Source organism: Drosophila santomea, chromosome X (genome assembly GCF_016746245.2).
Source record: "Drosophila santomea strain STO CAGO 1482 chromosome X, Prin_Dsan_1.1, whole genome shotgun sequence".
Lineage (NCBI taxonomy): Eukaryota > Metazoa > Arthropoda > Insecta > Diptera > Drosophilidae > Drosophila > Drosophila santomea.
Genome location: NC_053021.2, coordinates 19,661,581 through 19,688,918, shown reverse-complemented (window position 1 = coordinate 19,688,918; position 27,338 = coordinate 19,661,581). Strand labels below are relative to the sequence as shown.

The following is a 27,338-nucleotide window of genomic DNA, read 5'->3' as shown; positions in this document are numbered from 1 at the left end:
ACATGAATCGATATCTGCTCGATACCATCGATGCTCTAAGAAGTGTGGCAACTTCGATGATACAACCCATATCGATAGCTGAAGAAAAGTCACAGTTCTCAAATCACAGCTAAATAACCGAAGTAAGTTTTGAGCTATATAGTTTACTCTTGATACATTAATAATACCTTAAATTGAAAATTTTGGCCATTAAACTCATAAATGACTTTCTAATTATTGCGCGGCTTGGCAGCCCCGTGCTATCGGTACAAGTGTCCATCGAAAGGTCCGGCCAGTAGTGCTATCGCCTATCGATATCGTAAAATAATAACAATTTCGCAAAATCCCAAACCGATTCGCAAAGAGGTAGATTATTCACACAAATCGAAGCGGACAACGTTCGGATTAAAGTGATCCCAAGCCCAGCCAATCCACCGCAGGCAATGGACATCGACTGGCAGAACAGCCTCACCGAGCTGAAGGATCGGGGCCAGTACCTGCTGCACTCGGAAAAATGGGCCGACTGCCGCTTTCTGGTGGGTTCCGCGCCCGTCCAGCGGCTCATCGCTGGCCACAAGCTGCTGCTGGCCATGTCCTCGCCGGTGTTCGAACGGATGTTCTATGGCAATCTGCCAGATAAGACTGATCCCATTGTCATACCGGACGTGCAGCCGGAGGCTTTCGAGGCGATGCTGGAGTACATCTACACGGACCGCATCACCATTGGGTCCTTCGACAAGGCCTGCGAGCTGTGCTACGTGGCCAAGAAGTACATGCTGCCCCACGTTGTCACCCGTTGTACCCACTTCCTATGGGCCGACCTAAGTCCGAAAAATGCCTGCCGGGCATACGAGTTCGCCAAGCTGTTCGATGAGCCACGCCTCATGCAGAGCAGCATGGACCTGATCGCAGCCAACACACGCGAGGTGCTGTCCGATCCCAGCTTTCTGGACATCGAGGTATCCACCCTGATGGCCATACTTGACCAGAACCGCCTAAACATAGACTCCGAACTGGATTTGTTCAACTGCCTGCTAAAGTTTGCCAGTGAGCGGGGCATCCTGAACGAGTCCGGCCAAGAAGAGGCTGCTGGCGGAGGTCAGGTGCTGACCAAGGAGTCGCCCGAAAATGCTGCTGGCCATGTGCTGGTCGAAGAGATCAAGATGGAGCCAGATGTGGCGGCCATGGTGCAGCACATGCACCAGGACGACGAGGGTGACAGCTTCGAGACGGACGCTGGCATGGCATCCACTTCCTCTGCGGCTGCCGTGGCAGCAGCGGCGCCCTCGGCTGCCTCCCCGCCATTGGATGTGGCTTCCGGTTCTGACGACCTGGTGATCATCGACAGCGACGCTTCGGCCGATGCCGCCGCCAACATGATCAACATCATGGACGCCCAGCGCACCATACTCGATGGAGCCATGCTCCGGCAGGCGGTCAAAAAGATCCGCTTTCTCACCATGACGCCGCAGCAGTTCGCCGAGGGACCGGCCCGTTCCAAGCTGCTGCAGCAGCACGAGGCCCTCTCCATCCTGATTAAGATCTCCAGTCCCTCGCTCAACGATTGTCACATGCCAGAAGGTTTCTGTGTGTCGCGCAGCACGCGTAACTTCTACGAGTCGGGCCACCGGCACGCCCAGAGAGAACTGTCTTCCTCGTATCGCACTGGAGCCGCTCCCTCGGGCGTCTGTTTTCCGGGACCGGGTCCAGCAGTCCGCAGCGGAGGTCCTGCCGGCGGCGGAATAATGATGGGCAATGCACCACGTTTCGGATCTGTTGGCACGGGATTCGCCTTCGCAGGCGAGGAGTTGGTCATGCGCCCCTCGGAACCAGTGGGCGTCCCACCAGATGCAGCACCGGCGCCAGCCCCACTGCGCTGCTTTGGCGAGGGCTACGAGAGCGGAGCGCCAGTTCCAGCGCCCGCCAATGATGATGAAGGCGGCGATCGGGGCGCACCTGCGCCCGCCGGCGGAGCGGCAGCTGGAGGATCTAGATCCGCAGCTGGAAACTCGCACAATGACATTGTGCGCGCCTACTGTACGCGCTCGCTCACCCGCCAGTTTGACTTCCGTAACACCAGCGTAATGGATGCGGGCGTGACCTTCCAGGTGGACACAAACATCTGGATCTTGGGCGTCCAGGTGCCAACGTGCGTGATGTGCGGCGAGCTGATGACCTCCCCCGGCTTTACGGAGCGATACACCGAGGTGCTGTACGCCCACATCCAGGACATGCACGGCTCAAGGATCACATACACCCACTGCACGGCACGCGTGTGCTACGACTCGCTGCTGGACATTACGTTCGATCGACCAGTGTACATATACCGAAACCAGATCTACAAGATCTACGTGGTGTTCAATAAAGCCGGCTGGTATCCCATGTACTCCTGTGTGCCCGATGCCAACTGCAATCGCGTGAAGTTCATGTTCAACGTCGGCAACCCCACGGAATCCGTTCGCGACGGCCTGATCTACGCAATCATCTTCTCCACGCCTCAGGACAACGTCCGTCACCTTGTCGACTGAATCCGGAGCAATTTTAGTTCATTAGTTTAGCTCTTTTGTTGTATTTTCGATGTGATAGGCTTTGGTTGGCCTCTTGGGCCATGGAAATTTGTATACCCGTTACTCGTACAGTCCGTCTGTGTGTCCGTATGAATGTCGAGATCTCAGGAACTACAAAAGCTAGAAAGTTGAGATTAAGCATACAGGCTCCAGGGACATAGACGCAGCGCAAGTTTGTCGAATCATGCTGCCACGCCCACTCTAACGCCCACAAACCGCCCAAAACTGCCACGCCCACACGTTTGAAAAATGTTTTGATATTTTTTCATTTTTGTATTGGTGTTGTAAGTTTCTATCGATTTGTCAAAAAACTTTTTGCCACGCCCACTCTAACGCCCACAAACCGCCCAAAGCTGCCACGCCCACACTTTTGAAAAATGTTGTGATATTTTTTCATTTTTGTATTAGTCTTGTAAATTTCTATCGATTTGCCAAAAAACTTTTTGACACGCCCACTCTAACGCCCACAAACCGCCAAAAACTGTCAGTGTTTAAGACCTCCTTCGCACTTTCACTAGCTAAGTAACGGGTATCAGATAGTCGGGGAACTCGACTATAGCGTTCTCTCTTATTTGATCTGTAAGCTGGATTTTTCCCATTTCATGTTTACAAGCTGGGAACTGATTGTGCATAGTTTCTACATCACTCACCATATGTATAGATATGTGTTCCTTATCTCTATTGGCAAAATACCTTGGATCAATTGTCTGGATGAATTGTCTCAATTGAAAGGAGATCAGATCAGCAAAGGCAGACTGCAATTGTTTTGATCATTTTTGTACAAGTTTATTGCCAAGTTCAATAATTTCTGCTGTATAGCTGTAGCCAATTATGCATTTATTTTTTTTGAGTGCTTGATTTTAGCTGCCGAATGATAATGATTATCTGATTATCTGAAATTCCCTCTTAACGAACACCACTTAAATATTTCTCTTCCAAACGTAATTATTTTGAGCTTAGGTTTTGTAAGTAGATCAACAAGCAAATATTTAAGACTTACACAAGACTAAATTGGTATATTTCAATTTAATAAAACATATTTAATATATTTCCTAATATCGTCGCGTTTATATATATCTTGAAATCTAAAGTGTTTTGAACGTCTTTGAAGACCTTCTCAAGCCCGACCCCCTCGAAGAATGGCTTTTTTCGCCGTGAAGAATTGTACAATAAATAAAATTAACTTTATTGCGATTCATATACAAAAGAGACCAAACAACAAAACAAGTTAATAATACAGAAAGAAGAGCGGGACACAGACGGTTAGAAAGCAAGAAGGTTAACAAGCTATTGGGCTAGGAAGTTTTTTACAGTGCAGCCAGGGTGCGAAGACGAAGGGGCGGAAGTAGTCGGGTTAGTCGGAGCTTACAGTGCACACTCGAATCAGCGAACCAATAAAAACCTAGGGGGGGTGGCTTCAAAACAACATAACTCCAAGTTTGCAGCAAACAAGTATGTAACTCCTTTAATTTGAACGTTCACATTATCGAGATTGCACTGCACTTTGTTCGTGAGTATATACAGAGTGGCCGGCGATCCCTATTTGCCGTAGTTGGCGCAGCTGCCGCTGGCGTACTCCGGCTCCTCGCAGGTCAGCGTGTGCTCGTCGAAGACCTTGTCCTCGCCGCAGCTGATCAGGCGGGGATGCCCCTCCACGCAGGTGATCAGGCGGTGGCAATCACCGGAAACGGGGAAGCGGGGGAAGGGCCAGAAGCGGGCGGCCACCGAGTTGGGGTCCACCTTGGTGGGGCACTTGAAGCCGACGACCGCTAGAATGGTTTGAGTTCAGGTTTGAAGTCAATTAGAGCCTTGCCTCAGATCTTACCCTCGGGATTGCAGTGCTCCAGCAGCTGATCCGGCCAGTTGCAGCCGTGGATCCTCTCGTCGTAGGCCAGTCCAGCGTCGCAGTCCTGCTCGTGGGGCTCACCGTGGGCGCACTTGATGTAGGTGGTGGAGCAGTCCTTGGAGACCGCGTACAGGCCGAACTGGTACTCGCAGGCCGGCGTGGAAATGGGAGTGGCTAGCGGACGAGAAAGTGTAGCGCTTCAGTTAAGGAATCCGGCTGCAGCTCGATGAACACGCTGCTACTCACGATCCCACTGGCGGCCCTTGCAGTCCACCGCCCAGTTGTAGTTGCAGTGGTTGTGCACCGCGCCCTTTCCATCGAAGAGCAGTCCGTTCTCGCAGGTCTCCAGGGTCAGGGTGCCGTTGGTGCAGAGGAAGAACTGGTCGCAGTTCTCCGTGTGGGCGTACGCCTGCACGCCGTACTTCTCGGGGCACTCCGGAGAGCCCACGGCCAGGGCATGTCCTGCAAATGGGACAGATGCCAATTGAAAGTGAGTGAGTCAATGAAATCAAATATGGACTTCTTATAAGGAAGGTGTCTAAGATAAGAAACAACAACCAATGCAATTCATTGAATTCATAGTGTACTGAAATTGTACATTACATTCTCTTGTTTTTTTTTTTCAGTGTAAAAGTGCTCTATAGATCTATTGGCATATGTAAGCTGAGCGATTGAGACGATGATTGCTTGAAAGCGGTGACCACTGTTCCCACCATTGTCAAACCCGAATCGCAGTGCCGTCCACTTCCTTCCTGTCCGCCAGTCGGTCTACCTCCATTCCACCTGGAGCCCCCGCCCCGGCCCCGGCTCCGCCACCGCCTTTCCACCTTTCCACCTGCCCAACTGGTTTTGATGCAAGTGCAAGTGACGCCACAATCGCGACCACGACACTTTCGCGCATCTTCGCACTGCGTCTAGCGATTCGAATCGCTTTGGAAATGGAAATGGAGGTGGTGATGTGGAAATGTAGATGGACTTGGAGATAGAGATGTGAAGATGGAGCTTTGGAGCTGGTGTGATGTAAGCCCGAAACGCCGCTGCCATCGAGATCGGGCAACAGGTTGACTGTTGACTATTGACTGTCGTTGGTTAATGGGTAATGGTTAGTGGTTAGTGGCTGACTTGCTGCCTGCGCACAATTTTCTCGAAGTCCCCAAACCAAGCGAAAATCAAAGGCACACACACACACGCAGCTATATTTTAATATAGATAGATTTCCGGTATTTTAGTCAAAAGTTATGGATTCAAATGTCATCGCTGCCTCATTCTTTAGTTGCTTATCGTAGAGGTTCAGCTTGCTCCAATCATTTGATCTGTGATATCAGCTTGCTATCTAATATAAGTCTTTAAGGGACTACAATCTTCCCTAGGAAAGATAGTTCCATGTTGTTCTACTAATGGAGATGTGTAGCACCATAGATGGTACTGCTTATGAAAGTGAAAACAATCAAAGGATGTGGGATTAGTGCTTCGGAAATGGTTGAGCCAGCCATATCAGCCTTCTTGTGACATAAGTGACATTTGATGGCTTTCCGAAAAGGCCAAAGCGTGTGGCGAATTATTCGATCCATCTGAGGCGATAATCCGATGCGATCGGAGATCGGACATCGGAGATGTGATCTATGCACCTACCTTTCTGGTTGCCTTGGTTAACCCAGAACTAGATCGTATAATGTGAACGCTATCGTACCTAATTGTCAACTGGTTTGACGGGCCCAAGTTCTACTTTTGACGGGGTTTGGCATTTGTTTTATTTAGTTCATTAACTTGCCGGATCGGCTGTCTTACGTCTGATATATGTACAAGTATACGGGTGTACATATGTACATATGTATGTATGTACATATATGTAGGTATATATGGTGTATGATTGGCGGCCAGCTCCAAGATCTCTGCAGTGAGTGAGTCAGTGGTGGAAACAAAAGCAAAAGTGTTCGGCCGCCTGATCTGCATGCCAAATCAGCTATGGCTATAGGGTATAGATATGTCTATAGATCGGCGGCTATAGCGCGATCCACGATTAAGTGGAGCAGCCTTCGGCTCGAAAAACCAGTAATTAAAATTCTTAATTCTTAATTCTCATTTCTCATTTCTTGATTCTCGATTCGAGGCGAGAACAAAAGAGACCGTTAGGTTTGCCAGTTTCGAAGGGGGCACCAAGATATATACATTCGCATATATACTATAGATCGCATTTGGACACTCCACGCGATTGCAGTGGAATTTTTGAAAGTAAAAGCTCCGTTTTCGAGGCGCACACACGCGAGTAATTGAAAGGTTGGGCTAATTGCAAGCGGGAGTGGCCAATCGATTGAGTTACCAAGGCCCTATTGTAATATATTTTGCTGAGAGTATTAGCAATGGTGAGGCACTTACCACAGGCAATCCAGGCCAGGATTAGGACGCTGCACACTTGGAATCGCTGCATGTTTGGTGCCTGGCATTTAAATACATACAATACATATAGAAATTATTAAGGCGGAAGTGCACGATGGGGTGTTAAGTGAAAACAAGGCACAAACAAGGCACACACACGCACCGTAAAAAATATATATATATTCAAATGCGCGCAAAAAAAAATGGAATGGAGAGAAACTGGAAACTTCCGCTCCAAGATTGTACGTTTTAACGGTTACGCGTTCCAAACTCAACTGAAAAGATTTGTACCGCGCTCCAAGAAGAAGAAGAAGAAGCGGCCGAGCTGCGACTGCGCAGCGTTGACTCGCCAGCAAAACCAAAACCAAAACCCAAAAAACAAATAACCAAAAACAAAAAAGAAACAAAAAACAAAAATACAGAAGAAACGTGGAACAAAACCAAAGCCAAGCCGAATCGAAAAAACAAAAACCCCACAAACGACACCACACAGTTTTGCAAAACCTAAGTTTTTCGCTTTTTTTCAATCCCGCTTTGCCTTTGATTTTTTTCTTTTTTTTTGGGGGGGCGGTAAAGGTGGGCGGTGGGCGGTGGGTGGTGCTGTGTGTTGTCACAGCTGGCATTGTTGTTGCATGGTTGCATTGTTGCTGGCTGGCGTTTAATGCAAAACGGGATTTGGGATCGCCAGTGCTGCCAATCCAGCCGTTTTCCCGCCACATCTTACCACTGAGGACAAGTCGTTTGGATATCCCACTACCAAACCAGATACCAAATTTCATATCGATCAAATACTTTCCCTCGCAGAAATCTCTGCTGCTTTGAAACCAATCATAAAAGTGTATAACAGCATGCTATAGAATTAATTTGTATCTTAAAGCAACAGGTAAATATATGCTGAAAATTCAGACCGTTTGGTTTATAGTGTTTTCAAGATGTTACATAAGAAAGTGATCCACAAAAACGATCAAATATCGATCAAATGTCGTTGTACTTAAACTCATTTATAATGCTGTCTAAAAGTATGCTGTTCAACATCCCTGCAATGAAAAAGGTCGCCTTCGTCCCACCCGTAAAATGTTTTACTGGTTTCTAGCTACTTTGCGAACGTTTCCTGGCTTAAAAACACGCCAAGGAGGAAATCGAGCTTCTCTGGCAACATGTGTGATTGAAAGTAAAAGGCAAAGCTTGCGCAGACCATAAGCTTCATTCATGATTGGGCCCCGTTTGCCGTTTGCCGATTGCCGTTTGCCGTTACATTGTTAACTATTGCAAAACTCTTGCTTTTGCTTTTGCTTTGCTTTGCTTTGCTCGTGCTTCGCCGATTGCATAAGCACTCTGGGCTGCTTTTTGTGTCCATTTACATGTGCGGTGGCCGCTCTTTTCTCGGTCTTCGGTTCGCTTGGCCACTCGGGCAATTAACGACTCTTTGTAACCGATGGACGGACCAAGGGCTATGATGGATAGTGGATTGTGGATGGACCGATCCCAATCCCGATCCCGCCCCCGTCCACCGTGATTACCCGATATTGCGTGTGGAGTGAAAGGTTTGATGGATTAGTCAATCGCCCTCAACGCTATTTCCCCACGAGATGCACACTAATTTTGTATAGATTCGAAATGGTTTTTTAATTCGAGAAAAAGCGGAGAATGTTTACAGTCGGATGAATGATGACTTAAATAAAATAGGCAAAAATCACAAGTACAGATTCGAATTTCGTATCGTTTGGGTTATTGGAGGCAAGTCAAGATGTTTATTAATAAATAGCCTGGCGCTCCTCATAAAGGAACTATAAAATAGCATAGTCTAAAAGAGTATTTAAATGTAGGTATAACCAAAGTACAGGAAAGTATGTATAAGAAGACAGAAAAGATTATAGGAGAGATTTAGAAAACTGAAATCGAAAGCTAAACTTGAGGTAGAAGAGGAATACGCATTATAGGTTCCGAATGCTTATAAAGGCAATTTTAGAAATAACAAACTGTAGCAATAAAAATAGAATTTGAAAATTTTAAAGTAAGAACAAAGAGGAAGATTTAGTTTTGAAACTTAAAGGAGGACAGAAGATTGTCAAGAGGGTTTTCTTATAGACAAGAAAGGTTAAGAAATATCAAAAGAATGTAAAAAAGACAGAGAAGCCAGAGAGAAATGGAGATATTAGGCGAAGATCACATAGGATAGCTGAAACGGTATACAGGATAGAAGAAGAGTGGGAAGATAGATCATTTTGGCAGGAGTAGTTTATAAAAAATTCAGTTTATTCTTTTTGTATAATAATAAGGCGAAAGTCTGAAAGCGTGAAATATATACACAACAATTTGGCAGCGTTCGGTTGGGCACAGAAATGAACGGATGTGGAGATTGGATAGTTAGAAAAGTATTAAGAAGTAGATATAGAAAAGTCAGAGAAAAGGGAAATATAGTTCAGAAATAGATAGTCCGAGTATTGAAGTTTAACTGCTACACATACACTATACGCTCTATAGGAAATGGGCTAGAACTACTAAATTTAAGTGACTAAGACGCGAATCTGTGTGTTGTTTTGTTTTGTTTTGTTTCGATTGGATTTGATTTGATTTGATTGATTTTCTCTCAGTGTGCTTGTGTGTGCATGAGTGTGAGTGTGGATGTGATGAGGAGGGCCGACCGCATTGTGGCTTAGTCCTTTTTGTCGTCCACATCCTTGTACCAGTCCTCGCAGCCGGGCACATTCTCGGGAGCATCGCACATCTCGGTGGCATCGTTGTAGACCTCGCCCAGCTGGCAGCCCAGATCCCTGGGATCCTCGCCATTCAGGCACACGTAGAACTTCTGGCAGTCGGTGGGATGTGGGTACTTGGGATGGGTCACCACCTGGCCGCGGTCATCGGTCTTCGGCTGATCCTTGGGGCACACGAATCCAGTCTCGGAGGTTCCTGAAAGCACACACCACATGGCACCATTAGCCCACTCCGCCGCACTCCACTGCGAGCCACTTACTCTGCTCCGGGTTGCAGCCCTCACGCTTCGCGGTATCCGGCCACACGCAGGTGCCCGAGTATTCGTCGAAGTGCAGGCCCACGGTGCACTTGGTCTCCAGGGCGTCGCCCTCGATGCAGTTGTAGAAGATGTTGCACACGGCGGGATCGGGATGCGCGAAGAAGCCGTTCTTGCGCGGGCAGTACTTGCTGGACTTGGGCTCCTCTGTGAAGGGAAACCAAACGGGGTTACGTTCTCCATCTACCAAGAACATATAACTATAAGCTAAGCTTAAGATTTTACCACAATCACGAAAGACGTAGGCCTACTTTTGGACAGCTTATGATAATGGTTTCTTTGCCCTGAATATGAAGAAGTCCAAAAGTATGCTACGTTTTTTTTTTTGCAAAAATATCCTCTTGAATTCTCGTATTCCTTGCCAATAAATATTTGTAAAGCCTTTTAGATTTTTGAACTTTAGTATTTTCAACTGATGTTATATCATATACATATGTATGTATGTATGTATATATTATTAGTTGGCTTAACCAACCTATGCGACCTAAAACTCCCTAGTTTTACAATTTACATTTGAACTGTGATAAACAAAGCGCATAAATACATAGTTAATGATGCTGTAATGTAATTCGAATAACCAGTTTAGCTTTGCCTTGACACAGTTTTTAAACCACTCCCGAGGGATGGTAATGTTGATGGGATGGGCAACTTACGGAGCTCCGTGCGGTCCTCGCAGTCTACATTGAAGGGCTGGTCGCACTTGTTGAACTTGCGGTTGAGGGGATCGAAGACGAGGCCATCGGGACAGAGCTTCGCCTTGGCCACTCCATCGTCGCAGACGTAGAACTTATCGCACTGCACCTCATCGGCGAACTGGCCATTGGGCTTCGGGCACTCGAAGTTGGCGGCGGACACGGCTGTTGGTGGGAGGGGGAGACAAAGGAAAGAGGCACTTCAGTCAACTGGTTTTTCCCACTTTCACTTTCCTGGCGACCCCCAGTCGCACTCGAAAGTGTAACAGATCGAACGGCACTTGATTACCGATGGCAATTCCGCGTTCGCGGTTTCCTTTTCCTGATTGGTGCCCACGAAATGATTGGTTGCTTTTTATCGAAACAGGTTGCTCTAGTACATAGTACATGGTACAGCGTAGGTTATTGTGTGATATAGGTGGAGTACTGTTTACTCAAAATGGGTTCTTTACAACCAGTGTGAAATCTCTAACTCAAGTGCCTAAAAGTATGTTGCGAAATTCATTCAATGCGAAAATCACTCCATACTTTTAAACACTTTTTCATTCGCTATGCTGAAAATACCTTCAACAGCCAATACTACGCGAATTCTATAGATTTTCGTAGCACACCGGTGATTTTAAGTGATTTCAAAATGTAAATGTCAGAGAAGGCTTCCCACTCAGCATGATGCCAAGATTACGATGTTCGCACCGGGTTCAACGCACTGCTCCGTGGACGAGCGCGGTTTTGCGGCCCAGAAGAGCAGATTTCCACTTGGCCAACAAACTGCAAGAGTTGCATAACCAGCGGCCCAGACAACCAGACAGCCAGACAGCCAGCGCCTCTTGGGCTTGGCCAGCATTCCAGTTTTTCCAGACGGAAAACGGCCCTCGTAGATCGTAGATCCGCAATCGCGACCAGATTTAACATTTAAGGCTGGGGCTCAGTCTAAATGTCATTAGCTACTTATGGCTTTCAGCTGGCCAAAAAACTCTCGATATGCAAAACACACAGAGCGGACCGAAGTAGTCTTGATTTCGGTGTCAGTGTCAAAGTAATTAGCAACAATTTGCGACTTTGACTGCCTGCCTGGATGCTGGATGCTGGGTTGGCCAGTAGTAGTCACTTGGGCTGGGCACCACTGTACGATTGATCGATTGATCGATTGATCCCACGGATCCATTGATTCACACTCACTTGTCGCCACACACAGGGTCACAGCAATGGCACATAAAAATAACTTCATTTTGGACTCGATCTGTTAAAAAAAAAAACGGCAGAGCGAAGATCCTGGCAACTGGGTACACTTGAGCAACTACTAATCGCGACTCAAGCGCTGCGATGGTTAAACTAAACTAACAACGGAACGCCAAAGAGGCGCACTTTTCAAGACTTTTTACCGGCTCTGCTCGACGTCGCCGTCGACGACGCCGTCGGCCGCGGCAGAGTGATGCCAATGGGCGGGGCCACTACCGCCCCCGCCACTGCCACTGCCACTTCCACTACCACCAGCACCACCACCAACCACTACTACTTCCACACGAAACCGAGCCAAGCCAAACGAGCTGCGGCTGGAGCTGGAGCTGGAGCTGGATCTGGGAATGGGTAGGATAGGAATGGGGATGGGGATGGAGCCGGGGCTCCAAAGGCGGCGAAGAAAGGCGAGCCGGAGATGTAATGGCACAAAAACAAGAAAGTCCAGAGGCGAGGCACGGAAAACCGCTGGCGATATGCCCTACTAGCTTTACATGCATCACGCGAATTCTTCAGGGCGCCACCTTTGATTTTGTTAAATCAGGTGTGTTGATTCTATCGGAATCTTGAAAGAATCACAGAATTGTTGAGTGCACGCATGCGTCTATCTGAGTTCAAGCGAACTCTTTAGAAAACTAAGAGGTTATTAAAAAAAAAACAATGTTATTTTTCGTATCTGATATTTGAATGCCGCGAATTCTTTAGGGAGACTCGACTGGTTCTTGATCTGTAGAGCCATCTAGCGGTCATTTCTGCAGCTAGATTGTTCAATTGTTTATATTATCTATTTGTATGAGTTTTGTGAAATGCTGTGCTACTAAACAAAAGTTGAAATAGATGCCAAAAGTTGTCTGTTTTTAACAATACAGGGTAAGAAATAGTTGACTATTGCGCAAAAAAAAAAAACATCTCAGTTAGTAAGACACCTGGTCAAATGCATATTTCCGGGTATCGAACTCAAATAGCCAGATGCGATCGCGTGGCCAATGGATCCGGTTGGAGTAGGGTATTCCTTCCCTGCGATCAGTGTGTCGATGTGGCCGAAAAAGCCACACGAAAATGAACATAAACAAATTCATATGCGTCAACGGTCCCGAGTTCAGTTGGCTCGAATCGAGTTGATGTGAGTTGGCCGGGTTGATGGTCCGCATGCAAATGGCTTACACCGATAAAAGGCCAGCACGCAAATGACCATAACAAATGTGGCCAAACAGGTACCACCAAATTGGCGACCAGATGGAGTGCAAGACCGTCCTTTCATCCGAAGGCACAGCCAAAATTTAAGGCTTCAAGGCTAAAGAGGTCTCACCATGGGCGTAGCTCTTACTAATATGGTCCGTAACAGTAACCGTATACATAAATATATTACATTACTCTGCAATTAATATATATATACATTTGTCTTTTAAGTTTTGGTAATGAGTAACACATCCATTAATTGCAGAGTATTGTCTCATACGCCTCGTGTTATAATCATTTTGTGTGGTGTGAGAAAAAATAATGATAAATATAAATAAAATAGGACTGATAGTAAGACAGTAGTCTAATGAGTTAAATTATCATTTTCAATAGCACAGAATTAATTACTAAACATAAACAAATTTATAATATAACAACTAATTTAAAGAGAAGAGTAACTAGCTACTGCGGCCATCGTCTCGACTAAATTATATATTATATTTATCTATTAAAATATGAATAAATTAACAAGTGCAAGCAAATGGGGCATTCGAATTTAACAATGTACAACAGTTAAATTTACACTTTAATCTTTCTTTCGCATTTTTGAGACAGCAATGATATTTATTATATAAATCCAAAGTCATATATTAATAGAGAACATACAGATCTGGAAGAACCCAAGAAATTCCAGAAGTATCTGTTATAAAATAAAAATACGAATTTGGCCTGATTTGGAACTGGTCTACAGCCAGCTAGACTTCACACACACACACCAGACAGAGGATTGCGAGATGTGGCCATTTCCGAGGAGCTACGCCCATGGGATGGAAAACTGTGTCATCCCGAAGTTTCCAGCGAGCGAGCGAGCAGCGGAGCATGCCGGTAATATATGTACATAATATATGCATAAATATGCTAAGCGTCCACGCAATGACCCAAAAGCCGCTGTCCTTGGGAGATGCGATCCGTCCGCTCGGAGTAGGAAAGAAATCAAAAATAACAAAAATAAAATCAAAGATCACAGATCGCAGATCAGGGAGTGGGGATCGGAGATGGGGCCAAACCAGACGAGCTGGGAAACTAGTTTAGGTTAGCGGCGTGTAGTGGCTAATTAAAAATACACTTTTACTCTCGCCCGCCGCCATGAAGGTGGTTCTTGGAAGCTCCGGCCAGCCAGCCAGTCTAAATCTGAAATTCAATTGGCAAATTAATTTGTAAACTAATCATGCTGGAATATCTCTGTTTCAGTGCGACTGGTTTCGGCCTGCAATTAGCGCGAGGGGAAAGACGAAGATATTAAGTATCCGCTCATCGGTTTGCCAACTCCCGCCCATATGCAAGATTTGTCGGCCCGGCCTGGAGCAAAAAGTTGAGCAGTCGAAGATTTGGCAATTCAAGGTTTTTACTGCAACATGGGATCGATTCCAGTTCGAGTCCGGTTTATCAATGCGGTTACGAAATGAGCCACTCGGATTACACTTTTTGGGTCGTCGAATGCTGGCATTTAAATGCAGATGCGCCAAAATCGAGCCGAAATTAAATTCCCAAAGGGTTTCATGGACGCATTTGGCCTTTGAGAACCTCTTCCTTGGCATTTCGGGTTCGGGTTCGGTATCTTGCAGATACGAGTACTTGCGATCGGAGGCACGTACTACTGTTTACAGCTAAATCACCTACCAGCCAGCATTTGATGCAGCAGCAGCTGGCATTGGTGGCATAAATTATGGAAAAGACACATCGCTTAATTGCGCTTTCTATTTCCACGGCGGGTTCTGGTGATTTCACTTGCCCATAGACGCGCATTGAATGTAATTGACACTTGGAGGGGTAATTAAAACGCGACATGGGTGTACCTATTTTCAGAACCACGAACGTACTTTGTAAACTAACTTCTGTGGAGTCACTAAGAGAATTTCAGAGGCATTGGTACTTAATAAGTACTACTTATGCACAAAAATAGTATTGTGCACAGTAACTTCATAAATTTGTACATTTCGTAGTATTCCACATATGGTACAACCCTGACCTTTTTATTATTAAAAAATTAACTATTTTATTAACTATAGTATTGCACATCTGCAATTTTGTATAGGTGCCATCTGTGTACCTGTTTATTACAAATCTGTCTTATTATAAATCCATTAATTACAAGCTAAGTCTTAGATACAAACATAAAAATTCATTAGATAATTTCCATAGTTAATGATGAGAATAGAAGTAATCGTGCAGTAATAGTGCAGTTAATGAGCTACATTACTATGTATATATCTGTCATCCATTTATAAATAAATATAATAGTAGATTTCAAGTGCAGTTTAACAAAATGTGCAGAACTGCACACAGGTGTGTTTCAGTGTAGGCGAAATGTAACTGTAACTTACAGTGTGCTGCTAAGCGCAGCAGTGCTGCCAGATCGTTGCGCTAGAGCATGGGAGTAGTGGAACTATCGCTGTCACGACAGCTGTTCACAGCTATCGTCGTAGAGCATTAATAACTAATTCTTGTGTTTAACACTGTGATAATTAGGAATTCCGCTAAAGATCCTAGTTTTCCATACCCTTTGGGCATCTTTATAAACCAACCGCGCCCATTAACTCCTACGCGTGACAACAATTGTGCAAGGTTTCTGGTCGTGGGCGACGTTCCATCTCTAGTTAGTCAAAACATTAAAGTCAGTCGCATTTTTACATTGTTGAAAAAATATGATTTAAGTACTTAAAAAAACAGCCGAGCAACGTGTAAAGAAAGTAAAGAGGTGGGTTGTTGTGCATTTCATCGTAAAATCACAAGAGCAATGCGAGAAGTGATTTGAAAAAGCAGCCAGTGCAAAAAGACGTCACAGTCGAATCGCTGGATTATTGATTTTTTTTGCCAAGCAAAGGAAAGTAAGGTGATGGCCACTCACTGGGTTACCGGGGAATGAGCTCCACTTGGCGATGGGAAAACATATGCGGTGGGTGCGCCACGCCAAGTGAGCACCGAAGAACCACACAGCGCACCCACTTTCTTTGCTTCTGGCCAGCAGTTGGTGACATCATCAGAGCTACCAATATTGGCGACCATTAATCATGCATCCCCCTTGCAGAGAACTTGGCCCACCAGAGATCGAGAGCCCCGTACCGAAAGCCCACTCGAACAGCAAGTCCTAGCAGCTAATCCCCCTTGAAAAATGGATCGCAAGGCTGAGCTGGAACGCAAGAAGGCCAAGTTGGCCGCTCTGCGCGAGGAGAAGGATCGCCGGCGGCGCGAGAAGGAGATTAAGGACATGGAGGAGGCGGCCGGTCGCATTGGTGGCGGTGCAGGCATCGACAAGGATCAGCGCAAGTGGGTTTGATATCTTCTTCTCCCCGGAGTTGACTCATCACCGGCATCATCCGTCTTTCGTCTGCCTCTTTCAGGGATCTCGACGAAATGCTGTCATCGCTGGGCGTGGCCCCCGTCTCCGAGGTCCTTTCTTCACTCTCCTCCGTCAACTCGATGACCTCGGACAACTCCAACACACAGACCCCCGACGCCAGCCTCCAAGCCACCGTCAATGGCCAGAGGTGAGCTAGTTTATACCAAAGCCTTGTGGGTGAAATTGCCATCTTAAGCTGAAGTTCGCAGGAAATACTTGACATAGGTCATTTAGACATAAAGAAACGATTCGCTGAATATGGTTAGAAAATAACTCAAATCTGTGGTTTTAACATCACAAGTAGTCAAAATTTAAATTCTAATTAGAAACTATTTAATTGAAACAAGTTGTAACCATAAATATTTAGCTTTAGCCGTTTTTAAAATTGCAGTCGTCAAATAGTTGAGTACTGGTTTTGTTGTTACGATCAAAGCCTTTTTATATGGGGTAACATGGCTGTCCATTCAAATAATCTGTCCTCATTTTGCATTAAAACTTTTTCAACAAAGATAAACAATGTATACGATATAGGATATAGGATGCAGCAAAGGCTTACAAGCTTTTTATATAATTTCTAACTAATACCGATTTCTTGTGTGCACCCCCAGCGGCGGAAAGAAACAGCCCCTCAATCTGAGCGTCTACAATGTGCAGGCTACGAACATTCCACCAAAAGAGACGCTGGTCTACACGAAGCAGACCCAGACGACCAGTACCGGAGGCGGAAACGGCGATGGTGCGTATTGCCCCCGTGGCGGGGATCTGGTCTGGGCTCTACTGTAACCACTATCCATAGTTTGACTCCATCTTTCGCTACTGTTGCCGTTCTTATTCTTGGTCTCGTTGTTAACTGTGTTTGGCTTCCCTGCGCTCCCGTTCCCGTCCCCGACTCCATCTCCGTCCGTCGGAGGAGCTGTGCATCTCTCTCTCGCTCTCTCTCTCTCTCTCTGTCCATGTCTGTACTCCCAACTGTCCCTTTCTGTCTGGTGCTAGTTCATACCGCTGCATGCTGAACCGTTTCCGCGCTTTGTACCCCATCAAATGCCCCCAACTCCCGTCCCTCCCAGCAGAGAAAACGCAAAGATGCAAACAGAAACCATAACCCATAGTGAAATAAAATAACAAATACAGTTCTTTCTTGCCACTCCTCGCCTCTGTCAGGATATATGGAGGACTGGTGGCGTCCACGTAAAGGTACTAATCTTAATTTTAAGCAAACTCTACACCTAATCACACATCAGCACACGAACTTTGTTGTGAGAAAAACGAAGCGGCATACACATGTCTGTACAAAGAGGGCCATGTGAACCGCTCATAAGATTTAGTCAAAATTTCGCTGAAAGGCTGTGAGGGCAGAAGGACGTCAGCATCGCACAAGCGTAGACAATGCGGTGGACTATCTACTCAACCGCCCAAATTAAGACAGCTTCTTTTTGCTTTGCCTCAACTCGATTCGGTTACAGCCGCCAAGAACAGTAGTGGCTGATCGATTGATCATCTTGTGAAAGCTTTCTCTTTATTTGCCCTTTCCGCTTTATTGGTTTATGTTTTCCTCAGTGCTGCTAAATTGGCCTATCTACCCCAGAATTTTTATTTGTCATTTCGTGACCCATATATGCAATATTCAGCACACTATCTGAACACTTCAATATGAACTTTTTTGAAATATTTATATCATTATTGTGCCTGTCCCACCTTTTGAAGTGTAATTATTCATTAATATAGGTTGTAAATGGTACTGAAACGCAGTGTGTCATGTTTACCCCCTTTTAAACCCCTTTTTATAATTATTCGTTTACTTTTTGTCGCATTTTTGTAAAGGTTGTTGGTAGCACCAAGCTCCCTTGAATCATAACACAAATTGGCCTTGCTTCGCTTCATTTACGCAGCAGTCTCGACTCATTACCACATATCCACCGCTGTCCAGCATCTATCAGTTATGCCACCCATCAATCCACACGCAACTCCACATCCATCCATGTCCACATCCGAACCCATAGATCATTAGAGTGTACACTGTTTGAGCGCATTTAATAATTTGTCTATTTACTTTCTCTTTCTTCCCCCTTATCTGTTTTTGGCACGCACGCAAAAAAAACTGCAGCTCATGCTACGGATTATTATGGTGAGTAGTCCTCGTTGTATGCGTAATTCCGTACTTAGAACTTTTCAGCCTCCGTAGCGGTCTGTGTACCACCCGTAAAAAGCGTATCGTATGCCTATACCCGTAACCGTATATATATTACCTTAAATCTGAACCTCTCTATGCTGAACTTCTCTATATACTCGCATTATGTATTTGTGTAGTTTGCTCTATATCTATTCACAACACGATCTATGCTCCTCTTTAGAGTTTTTCTGACTTGCTTAGTGTACGCCTGATATCGTAATCCTATCCTAGAATATACATCTACGTCTATTTACTAGCCTCTCGTAGTTGCTTCTTCGATCTTCGTTTCCGATTTGGTCGTTTGATTTGCATCCCAACCGGGATTATATACATATATTTATAACTTTGTATACATTTTATATGATTTATATGACATTTGTTTCAATTAGCTCAAAAACTACCTGAAAACAGATAACAGATTCAGTTCGTATCAGACCTTATAGACCTTGTGTGAAAATCGTTTACATTGAATCGAAAATGAAAAACCAATTTGTAATCTCCACCCAATTTTTAAGTTCTTAATTCGTTTAAGTAGTTTTCGTAATCGCTTTAAGTTGAGTTTTAATATAATTTTTTTTTTAATTTATGTATAATCCATTATAAGTATGGAGGGTTTCTTATAAAACATTCTAGCGAAAGTTGTAACTTCGATTTTTTTAATTTTTTAGCATAACCGATCTATTACTTAAATATTTGAATTCGATTCCTTTTCCCAACAGTATTTTTAAGTCTATGCTAATCTCTAAGAATCAAGTACATAACACAAACATACACACGTATAAACGAATCTCCATCTGTAAGCACGAATAGCCTTTATATTAATATCGTTTTTATGATTGCGTATCAGATATATTAGCTAAACATCCTAAGTTGTATTATAAACACTTTCTCCTCCCCTCGCTACCTTTTGTGTTCCATCATATGAGCCAGGCTTGTGTGCTAATAGTACTTATACATATACCCTATAATTATACATATTCGTGTGATAATTTCGCCAAGCAACAAGAGTTGAGCACACTAAAAACCAACATTTTTCACTTCTTATCGTATGCATTTTGTTTAAACATTGACTATTGATCGATTTGTCGATTTAAATGGGCGGTATGCTAAAGCCAAAGTCATGATTTTTTTTCGTTTTGATTTGAAAAGTCACAGAATACCCAAATACCAGCAATGTTTGTACAATATATTTATTTCTTTATATTTCTTCAAGATGAATACAATCTTAATCCGGGTTTAGAGTGGGAGGATGAATTCACAGGTAGGTACAGGCCAGCCGCCCGAACCAAAATATTGAACAGTGACGGAATCGACATGAAGCAAAATAGGAACGTTCCAATTCTCACTTTGCCAGCGAAACAAAATCAGAACCCAGAACAAAAGCACAGAAAAGCAAAGCGCGTTAAAATCGATCCTGTGAGGTGTCAGTGTTGGAAAGTGAATTAAACCGCAGACACACACGCGCCCTCACAACACTAAAAATAACGGTCCCGTGCCCTTCCTCGCTTTCTCTATCTCTATCTTTCTGACTCCTTCGCTCCTTCATCTCTGCTTGTGTACATCCTACATTTGCATGACTGGTGATGCGCTTGCATTGCCCGCCCCTCCTTGTGTGTCGTGTTGCTAATCCCAGTCATTCATCCTGAAACCCGAGATAACAATGTCCTAATCACTAACCAATCCACACAAGAAAACAACGAAAACGCAGCAGCGAAAGGATGCTAGGCTTGCTCCATTTCACTCACTCTCACGCAAACTCGACAGCGAGCGCCTCCATGCCTGTATCTCTCTCTCTCTCTCTTAGCTATTGATCCCGATAACCGATACCGTCTTCAATTACAGCACTGTTACAGAATCGAAATCGATCAATCGGCCGTTAACTTTACCTGGTTTAATATATGTGTAATATATTTCTAGCATAAAACTAAATAATTTTAAGTGCAAGCAATTATAAATTGGGTGGAGAAAAATGCAAAAACGATGTACAATAGCGATAACGTTGATAGTGTTAATCGAAACAGAACCAGAGCTAAACCACAGTAGGAAAATTGTAAATTTTTGATTTCAGTAATTGGCTTTGTATATTAACTACATACATAGGTAAAAAACAAAACTGAAAACCAAACACACCAAGCGCACACACTCGCATATTCACCTGTCCATGCTCTAACACTGTATATATCGATAACCAACTACAGTCTGATATATGCACCTGTGTGAGTGCCTTTAACAGTGTTTAACAGTTTATTAACAGCCATGCACCTGCCGCCACATCTTCCTGTTCTCTATCACTTTCTCTCTCTCTCTGCCTCTGTCTATCCCTTTCCCCCGATTTGATGCACGCACGCACACACCCACACTCGAAAGAAGACGAGGACTGGCGAGAAGAATCAATGTGCTGCAATTCTCCTCTCTCTCTCTCTCTCGCTTTCCCCCTCACACTCTGAGCTTCATATAACCCCCCTGCCACCCCAAACCATGACACTATCCCATGCAATCCCTAAATTCGAAAATCGAAAACCACAATTCCGCCTCCAGGAGCCCCGAAAACAAAGCCAAATGTCTCAAAAAATTGCAGTTCCTTGCCAAGCAAAACGAAGACGAAGAAGAACGCATAATGAAAACGAATCAACTCGAAATCAAACTCAATATAAACTCAAATCAATTTAAATCAAATCAAATCAAATCGAATCGAATCGAATAGAATCAATCAGAGCCGAAAGTAGAATTGTTCCTGTTCTGTCGATTGTCATGTTCCTCTAGCTGTGTTAGTTTTATACCTTAAACAGTGCTTGCATTTGATGCCCAAGGAGACGACGAAGAGAGCTCCCTGCAGAACCTGGACAACGGATTCACCTCCAAGCTGCCCCCTGGCTATCTCACCCATGGCCTGCCCACCGTCAAGGACGTCGCCCCGGCCATCACGCCCCTCGAGATCAAGAAGGAGACCGAAGTGAAGAAGGAGGGTGAGTCACATCTATTCACTTTCTCTGAAGAAAGAATTCTTTAGCGAAGATCAGCTTCATATTTTTGGATAGGACAATGTGAAAGACGGGTTTCAAGTCCCAAACTTATCGAAGAAGTCTTTCTTTCATTATATTAAATGTTATTTTCATTTCTCCGTAAAATGCTAAAGAACTCGCGTACATGCACAGTTGGCAATGTAAAGTAACAAGCCCTCTCCCCATCTTACTCCCAGTCAACGAGCTGTCCGAGGAGCAGAAGCAGATGATCATACTGTCGGAGAACTTCCAGCGATTCGTGGTGCGCGCCGGTCGCGTCATCGAGCGGGCACTCTCGGAGAATGTGGACATCTACACGGACTACATCGGCGGCGGCGACAGCGAGGAGGCGAACGACGAGCGATCGCATGCGCGGCTCTCGTTGAACCGCGTCTTCTACGACGAGCGCTGGTCGAAGAACCGCTGCATCACCAGCATGGACTGGTCCACCCACTTTCCCGAGCTGGTGGTGGCCTCGTACCACAACAACGAGGAGAGTCCCAACGAGCCGGACGGCGTGGTAATGGTGTGGAACACCAAGTTCAAGAAGAGCACGCCTGAGGACGTCTTCCACTGTCAGAGCGCGGTGATGTCCACCTGCTTTGCCAAGTTCAATCCCAACCTGATCCTCGGCGGCACCTATTCGGGCCAGATTGTGCTGTGGGACAATCGCGTGCAGAAGCGCACGCCCATCCAGCGCACGCCCCTCAGTGCCGCCGCACACACGCATCCCGTCTACTGCCTCCAGATGGTGGGCACCCAGAACGCGCACAACGTCATCTCCATATCCTCGGACGGCAAGCTGTGCTCCTGGTCGCTGGACATGCTCTCGCAACCACAGGACACGCTCGAGCTGCAGCAGCGCCAGTCGAAGGCCATTGCCATCACGTCGATGGCCTTCCCGGCCAACGAGATCAACAGCCTGGTGATGGGCAGCGAGGACGGCTACGTTTACTCCGCCTCGCGCCATGGCCTGCGCTCCGGGGTCAACGAGGTGTACGAACGCCATCTGGGCCCCATCACTGGCATATCCACGCATTACAACCAGCTGTCGCCGGACTTTGGCCACCTCTTCCTAACCTCGTCCATTGACTGGACCATCAAGCTCTGGTCTCTAAAGGTACGCAGTCGTCAGCTCTCTGGTCTATTCTCAGGGAAATTTTATATGCCACATCTCTTTCAGGACACTAAGCCGCTGTACTCCTTTGAGGATAACTCGGACTACGTGATGGACGTCGCCTGGTCGCCCGTGCATCCCGCACTCTTCGCCGCCGTCGATGGCAGCGGCCGCCTGGACCTGTGGAACCTCAATCAAGACACCGAGGTGCCGACAGCCTCGATTGTCGTGGCGGGAGCACCAGCCCTGAACCGCGTCTCCTGGACCCCATCCGGCCTCCACGTCTGCATCGGCGACGAGGCCGGCAAACTGTACGTGTACGACGTGGCCGAGAACCTGGCGCAGCCATCGCGCGACGAATGGTCGCGTTTCAACACCCATCTTAACGAGATTAAGATGAACCAGAGCGACGAAGTCTAGGACGATAGTTGTTAGCTGGTAGTTGATAGTTGATACCATTTTTGCTATGCTTAACAGAGCGTCCTTGAATGAAATTTAATTTGTATTTTTGTATCTTTTGTGATCCCGCTGCTCCTTAGTTGTGTAAAAGCCCAGAACTCAAAACTCATCCGCAGTCCGTGCTCAGAGTTCCCTTGACCACATCCACTCCAAAGCCCCTCAAGAAAACAAGGGAAACTACAACATTCTCTAGAGAACCACAGTAACTGTATTAGAGGGTTTATTCAATGAAACTCGACGGAATATAGATATACATACATACATATATATGAAGAGCAGTGGAAGAAGAACTAGAAGTTTGTCTACCCGCATGTTTGATTGGTATATTCATTGTTTTGTTTATTCGATATTGGTTTCATTCCATAGCTATTTCCCCAGTTCCGTTCTCACCTCCAATCGCAACCAAATTGGCGGGGATTTGGACATTTTCTTATCGATTCCGATCCCTTCAAATTTGATTGGTGGTGGCAACGGAACTCCAAATAGGATTCATACTTTATTTTAAATTTGTGGAACTAACAAGATTGAAGAATGATCGTTTATTCGACTGTCGGGCAGGCTGAGAGCAACACATAAATAAATTAAATGCTACATATTATATACAACAACGTATTAAGCTTAAGCCTGAGGGGAAGTCAGACAGGAAATGAGGGCTCGGGATTGAAGGTACGAGCGCTGAAGAGGGAGCTACTTCCACTCAACTGAAAGAGCCCAAATGTAAATGTATTAGAGCGAAGCCTATTTAACGAGATTAAATAAACATAATATCTATATACACATACGAGAAGGAGATGTCTATTATTTGCCACGGATATAAAGTGTAAATCCCTCAGAAAATCATTGTTTTGTAAAATTGAATTTACAAACTTTTGGAATTGCTGTTTCCATGCAAATTGAATCAATTTTGAACTTCACTGGCATACAAAGCGCCACTCCATTAAAACTAAGATGTTTGCTCACACTTTACGTCAAGGTATTTTCGCGATCTCATCGGCAGGTTTTAATTAATTAATTCAAGAAATGTGCCGAATGAATCAGTTGCTTTGGAATTCAAGTGCAGCCCCATTAGAAGCGGAATTAAAAGCTCTCCCGCGAAAGTCGCGCTCACGAAAGCTTATACACCGAGAGAAAACAGATAGACTTCAAATGGGAAATGACAGGTAACTATGTCAGTGTGACATCTGACATCAGATCTATTATTAAAAAAAGAAAACTGTGGTGCCTTAAAATAAAAATCTTTTAGCAAAGGTCTGTGCTTATACCCGCCGCTGACCAATACGTGATTGTATATTTTCTGTTAAGAAAACGTTTCATATAACAATTTCTATTTCGAAAGTAATTTGAAAATATAAAAAATATTATAAACAAATTATATTCTTTCTATGCTGTTAAACATTTGAATTCAAATAACAATCGAACGTTTTAAGGGCAAAGAAGGCGTATATATTTTCTAAACCAGAGAGCTGCCTTCAGATGCTGAACTAAATATGAGACCATCGAAAGAAGTCTTACTTTTCTCTGTGTGTAAAACTTGTGCTCTGCAACGAGCGCAATTCGGAGAGCGGAGAAGAGAACCGGGTGCAGTGCCTCCCAATCCGAATTATTCACCAAAAGCAGGCGGAGACGGCAAGACGTCGCAAGGAGAATTCGCAAATAAGTCCCAGAAGAAACGCTAATTTGTGCGAATTTGTCAACTGAGGAGCCCAAGGAATCTTCCAGCTGCATAATGGACTACAAAGTGAGTGGATTGTCAGGCTGAAGATGATGATTCCATTACTGCACCATTGCTTATTATTGATTTGCCACGGCGATGCGTCACTCGCTACACGGAGAGAAAAATGCATTTGGTTTGATGATTTCACACGCAGTTAAGAGTTTGTTATTATCACCCTTCATTTGGAGGTATCAACTTTCCAAAACTTTTCTTTTGAAGAAAGTTAAGAACTAACCACTGGGATTTCAATCGCCTAAGTGAAAACAAAAAAAAGTTTAAGAGGCAGCTATGGTATTGAACCCAGACCTTCCTAACTATGAGTGCTCCAGATATTATTTATGGATATTTGGAACATACATACAGCGATCATAGCAATCAGTATTCATTACATGATGTTATTCAGCTGCAATATTAAAACTTCTTTTATGGAATTATATCTACCTTACCTCTTATTATACTTTATGTCAACTTTATTGTTCACTGTGCAGCCCGTGCCCACGGTTAAGGACGCAGCTCCCTTCGACGCCTCCCAGGATGCTCAGGTGCTGCGGGCGGCGATGAAGGGATTCGGCACCGACGAGCAGGAGATCATCGACGTTCTCGTCGGCAGGAGCAACCAGCAGAGGCAGACGATCAAGGCGGTTTACGAGGCGGAGTTTGAGCGCGATCTGGTGGACGATCTGAAGGATGAGCTGGGGGGCAAATTCGAGGACGTGATCGTGGGACTGATGATGCCTCCGGTGGAGTACCTGTGCAAGCAACTGCACGCCTCCATGGCAGGCATCGGAACCGAGGAGGCAACGCTCGTCGAGATCCTGTGCACCAAAACCAACGAGGAGATGGCCCAAATCGTGGCCGTCTACGAGGAGCGCTACCAGCGCCCGCTGGCCGAGCAGATGTGCAGCGAGACCTCCGGCTTCTTCCGCCGCCTGCTCACTCTGATCGTGACCGGAGTCCGCGACGGACTGGACACGCCCGTCGACGCCGCCCAGGCCAAGGAGCAGGCCGCCCAGCTCTACTCCGCCGGCGAGGCCAAGCTGGGAACGGACGAGGAGGTCTTCAACCGGATCATGTCGCACGCTAGCTTCCCGCAGCTGCGACTCGTCTTCGAGGAGTACAAGGAGCTCTCCGGGCAAACCATCGAGCAGGCCATCAAGCACGAGATGTCCGACGAGCTGCACGAGGCCATGATGGCCATAGGTCAGTATATTTATTAATTTATTACTAAGTATTGCAACTGAAACTTGCTGAACAAGTGGCGGTTTAATCAAGTCTCCTGCTCGTTTAATCATAACTCCTTAACCTTTCAGTTGAGTGCGTCCAGTCACCGGCGGCCTTCTTCGCCAATCGCCTGTACAAGGCCATGAATGGTGCCGGCACCGATGACGCCACGCTCATCCGCATCATTGTCAGCCGCTCGGAGATCGACCTGGAGACCATTAAGCAGGAGTTCGAGCGGATCTACAACCGTACGCTGCACAGCGCCGTGGAGGTAAGTGAATCTCGCGAGGATCGCGAGTGCTTCGCACATGGTTAACGCATCCCTTTCCCCTTTTCTTCACGTACTCGTCGGTATTTGTTGCGGTGTTTGTGTTGTCCTAGGACGTAAGTATTGGCTACGCCATTGGTGAAACGGATCGGTATCAAGTGCTCCTTTTACGCTACATATGCTGCCAAAATCCCCACAAAATTATTCCTATGGACTCACCAAATTATTCCTAAAGCAAACTGGCTCTTGAAAATTTTTCAAAATCTCATTGGCTTGCGAAAAAGTATTCTTAGACAACGTAGTAACTGTAGTGTAGAGGGCATAGTATAAGCCATAACTTTGATCTCGCTTCAATACGTTCCTCTTCTTACTTTCCAGGCGGAGACTTCTGGTGACTACAAGCGGGCCCTGACTGCTCTACTTGGATCCGCTTAGATGCGAGGATGTGGCAGCTGGTCCGTCCCATATTGTATTCGTGTTAATAGCATTACTCGTAGTGTGCCTTTTAGGAAAATCGCTTTTAATGTCGTCTGCGCATGCGCACACTGTTGGCAATAAATAAACGCATATAGCAGCAGTTATAATCTATACGAAGAATCTCTGTTCATGGTGCCATGGTAGGTGGAGGTAAAATTTCAGTCGAAAGGCTTGAACTCGTCCTCCGTTGTCTGCTCGTTGCTGAAAAATATAATTCAATTATTAAGGCGAGCTACTTGGCAAGATGAAAACGAATTAATTCTAAAAGAATTAACAACTGTAAAATGGATACGAACAACAAAACTTCTAACTCTCAGCTTTGTAATAACCCGAATGATTATGAAAAAATGCGGCAAGTAGCTGGTAAATCTCCACTGGTAAATCTCCACTCTCCACTAGCCAAGATAATTTAACAGTTAAAGTCAATCAAGAGGAAACAGCGTGAATATTTCCCAAAGACGCTGATACTTACATAGCCATTGGTCATCTTTTACCATAGCACCCTAACTAACGAAATTGTCGCCAACTTTAAAATATATGGCGTTAATGTTCTACAAGTACATAACCCAAGATCCAGGAGTAATAGAGAAGGAAAACTTAA

At 45.3% G+C, this 27,338-nt stretch overlaps 5 protein-coding genes across 28 annotated transcripts; 3 read left to right on the top strand and 2 right to left on the bottom strand.

Moving 5' to 3' along the window:
- Positions 1-12: 12 nt before the first annotated feature.
- On the top strand, positions 13-2,655 carry LOC120455367. Its single transcript, XM_039641473.1, has 2 exons — positions 13-122; positions 233-2,655. The coding sequence occupies exon 2, from the start codon at positions 423-425 to the stop codon at positions 2,505-2,507; it is 2,085 nt and encodes a 694-aa protein (XP_039497407.1). The 5' UTR covers positions 13-122; positions 233-422; the 3' UTR covers positions 2,508-2,655.
- A 1,056-nt stretch (positions 2,656-3,711) lies between these two features.
- On the bottom strand, positions 3,712-7,056 carry LOC120456800 (protein obstructor-E). The gene is made up of 5 exons (XM_039643834.2): positions 6,932-7,056; positions 6,769-6,829; positions 4,639-4,854; positions 4,372-4,566; positions 3,712-4,315 (listed from the first exon to the last, which is right to left on the bottom strand). The coding sequence occupies exons 2-5, from the start codon at positions 6,818-6,820 to the stop codon at positions 4,086-4,088; spliced, it is 693 nt and encodes a 230-aa protein (XP_039499768.1). The 5' UTR covers positions 6,821-6,829; positions 6,932-7,056; the 3' UTR covers positions 3,712-4,085.
- A 1,947-nt stretch (positions 7,057-9,003) lies between these two features.
- On the bottom strand, positions 9,004-11,843 carry LOC120456741 (protein obstructor-E). The gene is made up of 4 exons (XM_039643730.2): positions 11,674-11,843; positions 10,456-10,659; positions 9,746-9,949; positions 9,004-9,681 (listed from the first exon to the last, which is right to left on the bottom strand). The coding sequence occupies exons 1-4, from the start codon at positions 11,720-11,722 to the stop codon at positions 9,425-9,427; spliced, it is 714 nt and encodes a 237-aa protein (XP_039499664.1). The 5' UTR covers positions 11,723-11,843; the 3' UTR covers positions 9,004-9,424.
- A 3,527-nt stretch (positions 11,844-15,370) lies between these two features.
- LOC120455315 (cytoplasmic dynein 1 intermediate chain) lies at positions 15,371-23,844 on the top strand. 23 transcript variants are annotated; one of them, XM_039641373.2, is made up of 10 exons: positions 15,374-15,667; positions 15,998-16,236; positions 16,311-16,457; positions 16,918-17,045; positions 17,471-17,503; positions 18,414-18,434; positions 19,693-19,740; positions 21,290-21,445; positions 21,679-22,601; positions 22,665-23,844. In XM_039641373.2, exons 2-10 carry the CDS (start codon positions 16,082-16,084, stop codon positions 23,016-23,018), a joined length of 1,965 nt encoding a protein of 654 aa, XP_039497307.1. In that variant the 5' UTR covers positions 15,374-15,667; positions 15,998-16,081; the 3' UTR covers positions 23,019-23,844. The 23 variants fall into 23 exon arrangements, with proteins under 23 accessions (XP_039497309.1, XP_039497307.1, XP_039497305.1 ...); XM_039641371.2 differs by having other exon boundaries at positions 18,390-18,434; positions 21,293-21,445; XM_039641370.2 differs by having other exon boundaries at positions 18,390-18,434.
- An 802-nt stretch (positions 23,845-24,646) lies between these two features.
- LOC120456576 (annexin B10) lies at positions 24,647-26,848 on the top strand. Of its 2 annotated transcripts, XM_039643464.2 has the most exons (5): positions 24,647-24,795; positions 25,260-25,971; positions 26,082-26,263; positions 26,374-26,376; positions 26,639-26,848. In XM_039643464.2, exons 1-5 carry the CDS (start codon positions 24,784-24,786, stop codon positions 26,693-26,695), a joined length of 966 nt encoding a protein of 321 aa, XP_039499398.1. In that variant the 5' UTR covers positions 24,647-24,783; the 3' UTR covers positions 26,696-26,848. The 2 variants fall into 2 exon arrangements, with proteins under 2 accessions (XP_039499398.1, XP_039499399.1); XM_039643465.2 differs by lacking the exon at positions 26,374-26,376.
- Positions 26,849-27,338: the final 490 nt, after the last annotated feature.

Coding starts and splice junctions, on each gene's coding strand:
- LOC120455367 (XM_039641473.1), top strand. CDS start 423: ATGGACATCGACTGGCAGAACAGCCTCACCGAGCTGAAGGATCGGGGC.
- LOC120456800 (XM_039643834.2), bottom strand. CDS start 6,820: ATGCAGCGATTCCAAGTGTGCAGCGTCCTAATCCTGGCCTGGATTGCC. Junction 4,855..6,768: donor CCTGGCCTGGATTGCCTGTG/GTAAGTGCCTCA, acceptor TCCCATTTGCAG/GACATGCCCTGGCCGTGGGC. Junction 4,567..4,638: donor CAAGGGCCGCCAGTGGGATC/GTGAGTAGCAGC, acceptor CTCGTCCGCTAG/CCACTCCCATTTCCACGCCG.
- LOC120456741 (XM_039643730.2), bottom strand. CDS start 11,722: ATGAAGTTATTTTTATGTGCCATTGCTGTGACCCTGTGTGTGGCGACA. Junction 10,660..11,673: donor GACCCTGTGTGTGGCGACAA/GTGAGTGTGAAT, acceptor TCCCACCAACAG/CCGTGTCCGCCGCCAACTTC. Junction 9,682..9,745: donor GGGCTGCAACCCGGAGCAGA/GTAAGTGGCTCG, acceptor GTGTGCTTTCAG/GAACCTCCGAGACTGGATTC.
- LOC120455315 (XM_039641365.2), top strand. CDS start 16,082: ATGGATCGCAAGGCTGAGCTGGAACGCAAGAAGGCCAAGTTGGCCGCT. Junction 18,435..19,692: donor TCATGCTACGGATTATTATG/GTGAGTAGTCCT, acceptor TATTTCTTCAAG/ATGAATACAATCTTAATCCG. Junction 22,602..22,664: donor TCAAGCTCTGGTCTCTAAAG/GTACGCAGTCGT, acceptor CATCTCTTTCAG/GACACTAAGCCGCTGTACTC.
- LOC120456576 (XM_039643464.2), top strand. Junction 25,972..26,081: donor CGAGGCCATGATGGCCATAG/GTCAGTATATTT, acceptor TTAACCTTTCAG/TTGAGTGCGTCCAGTCACCG.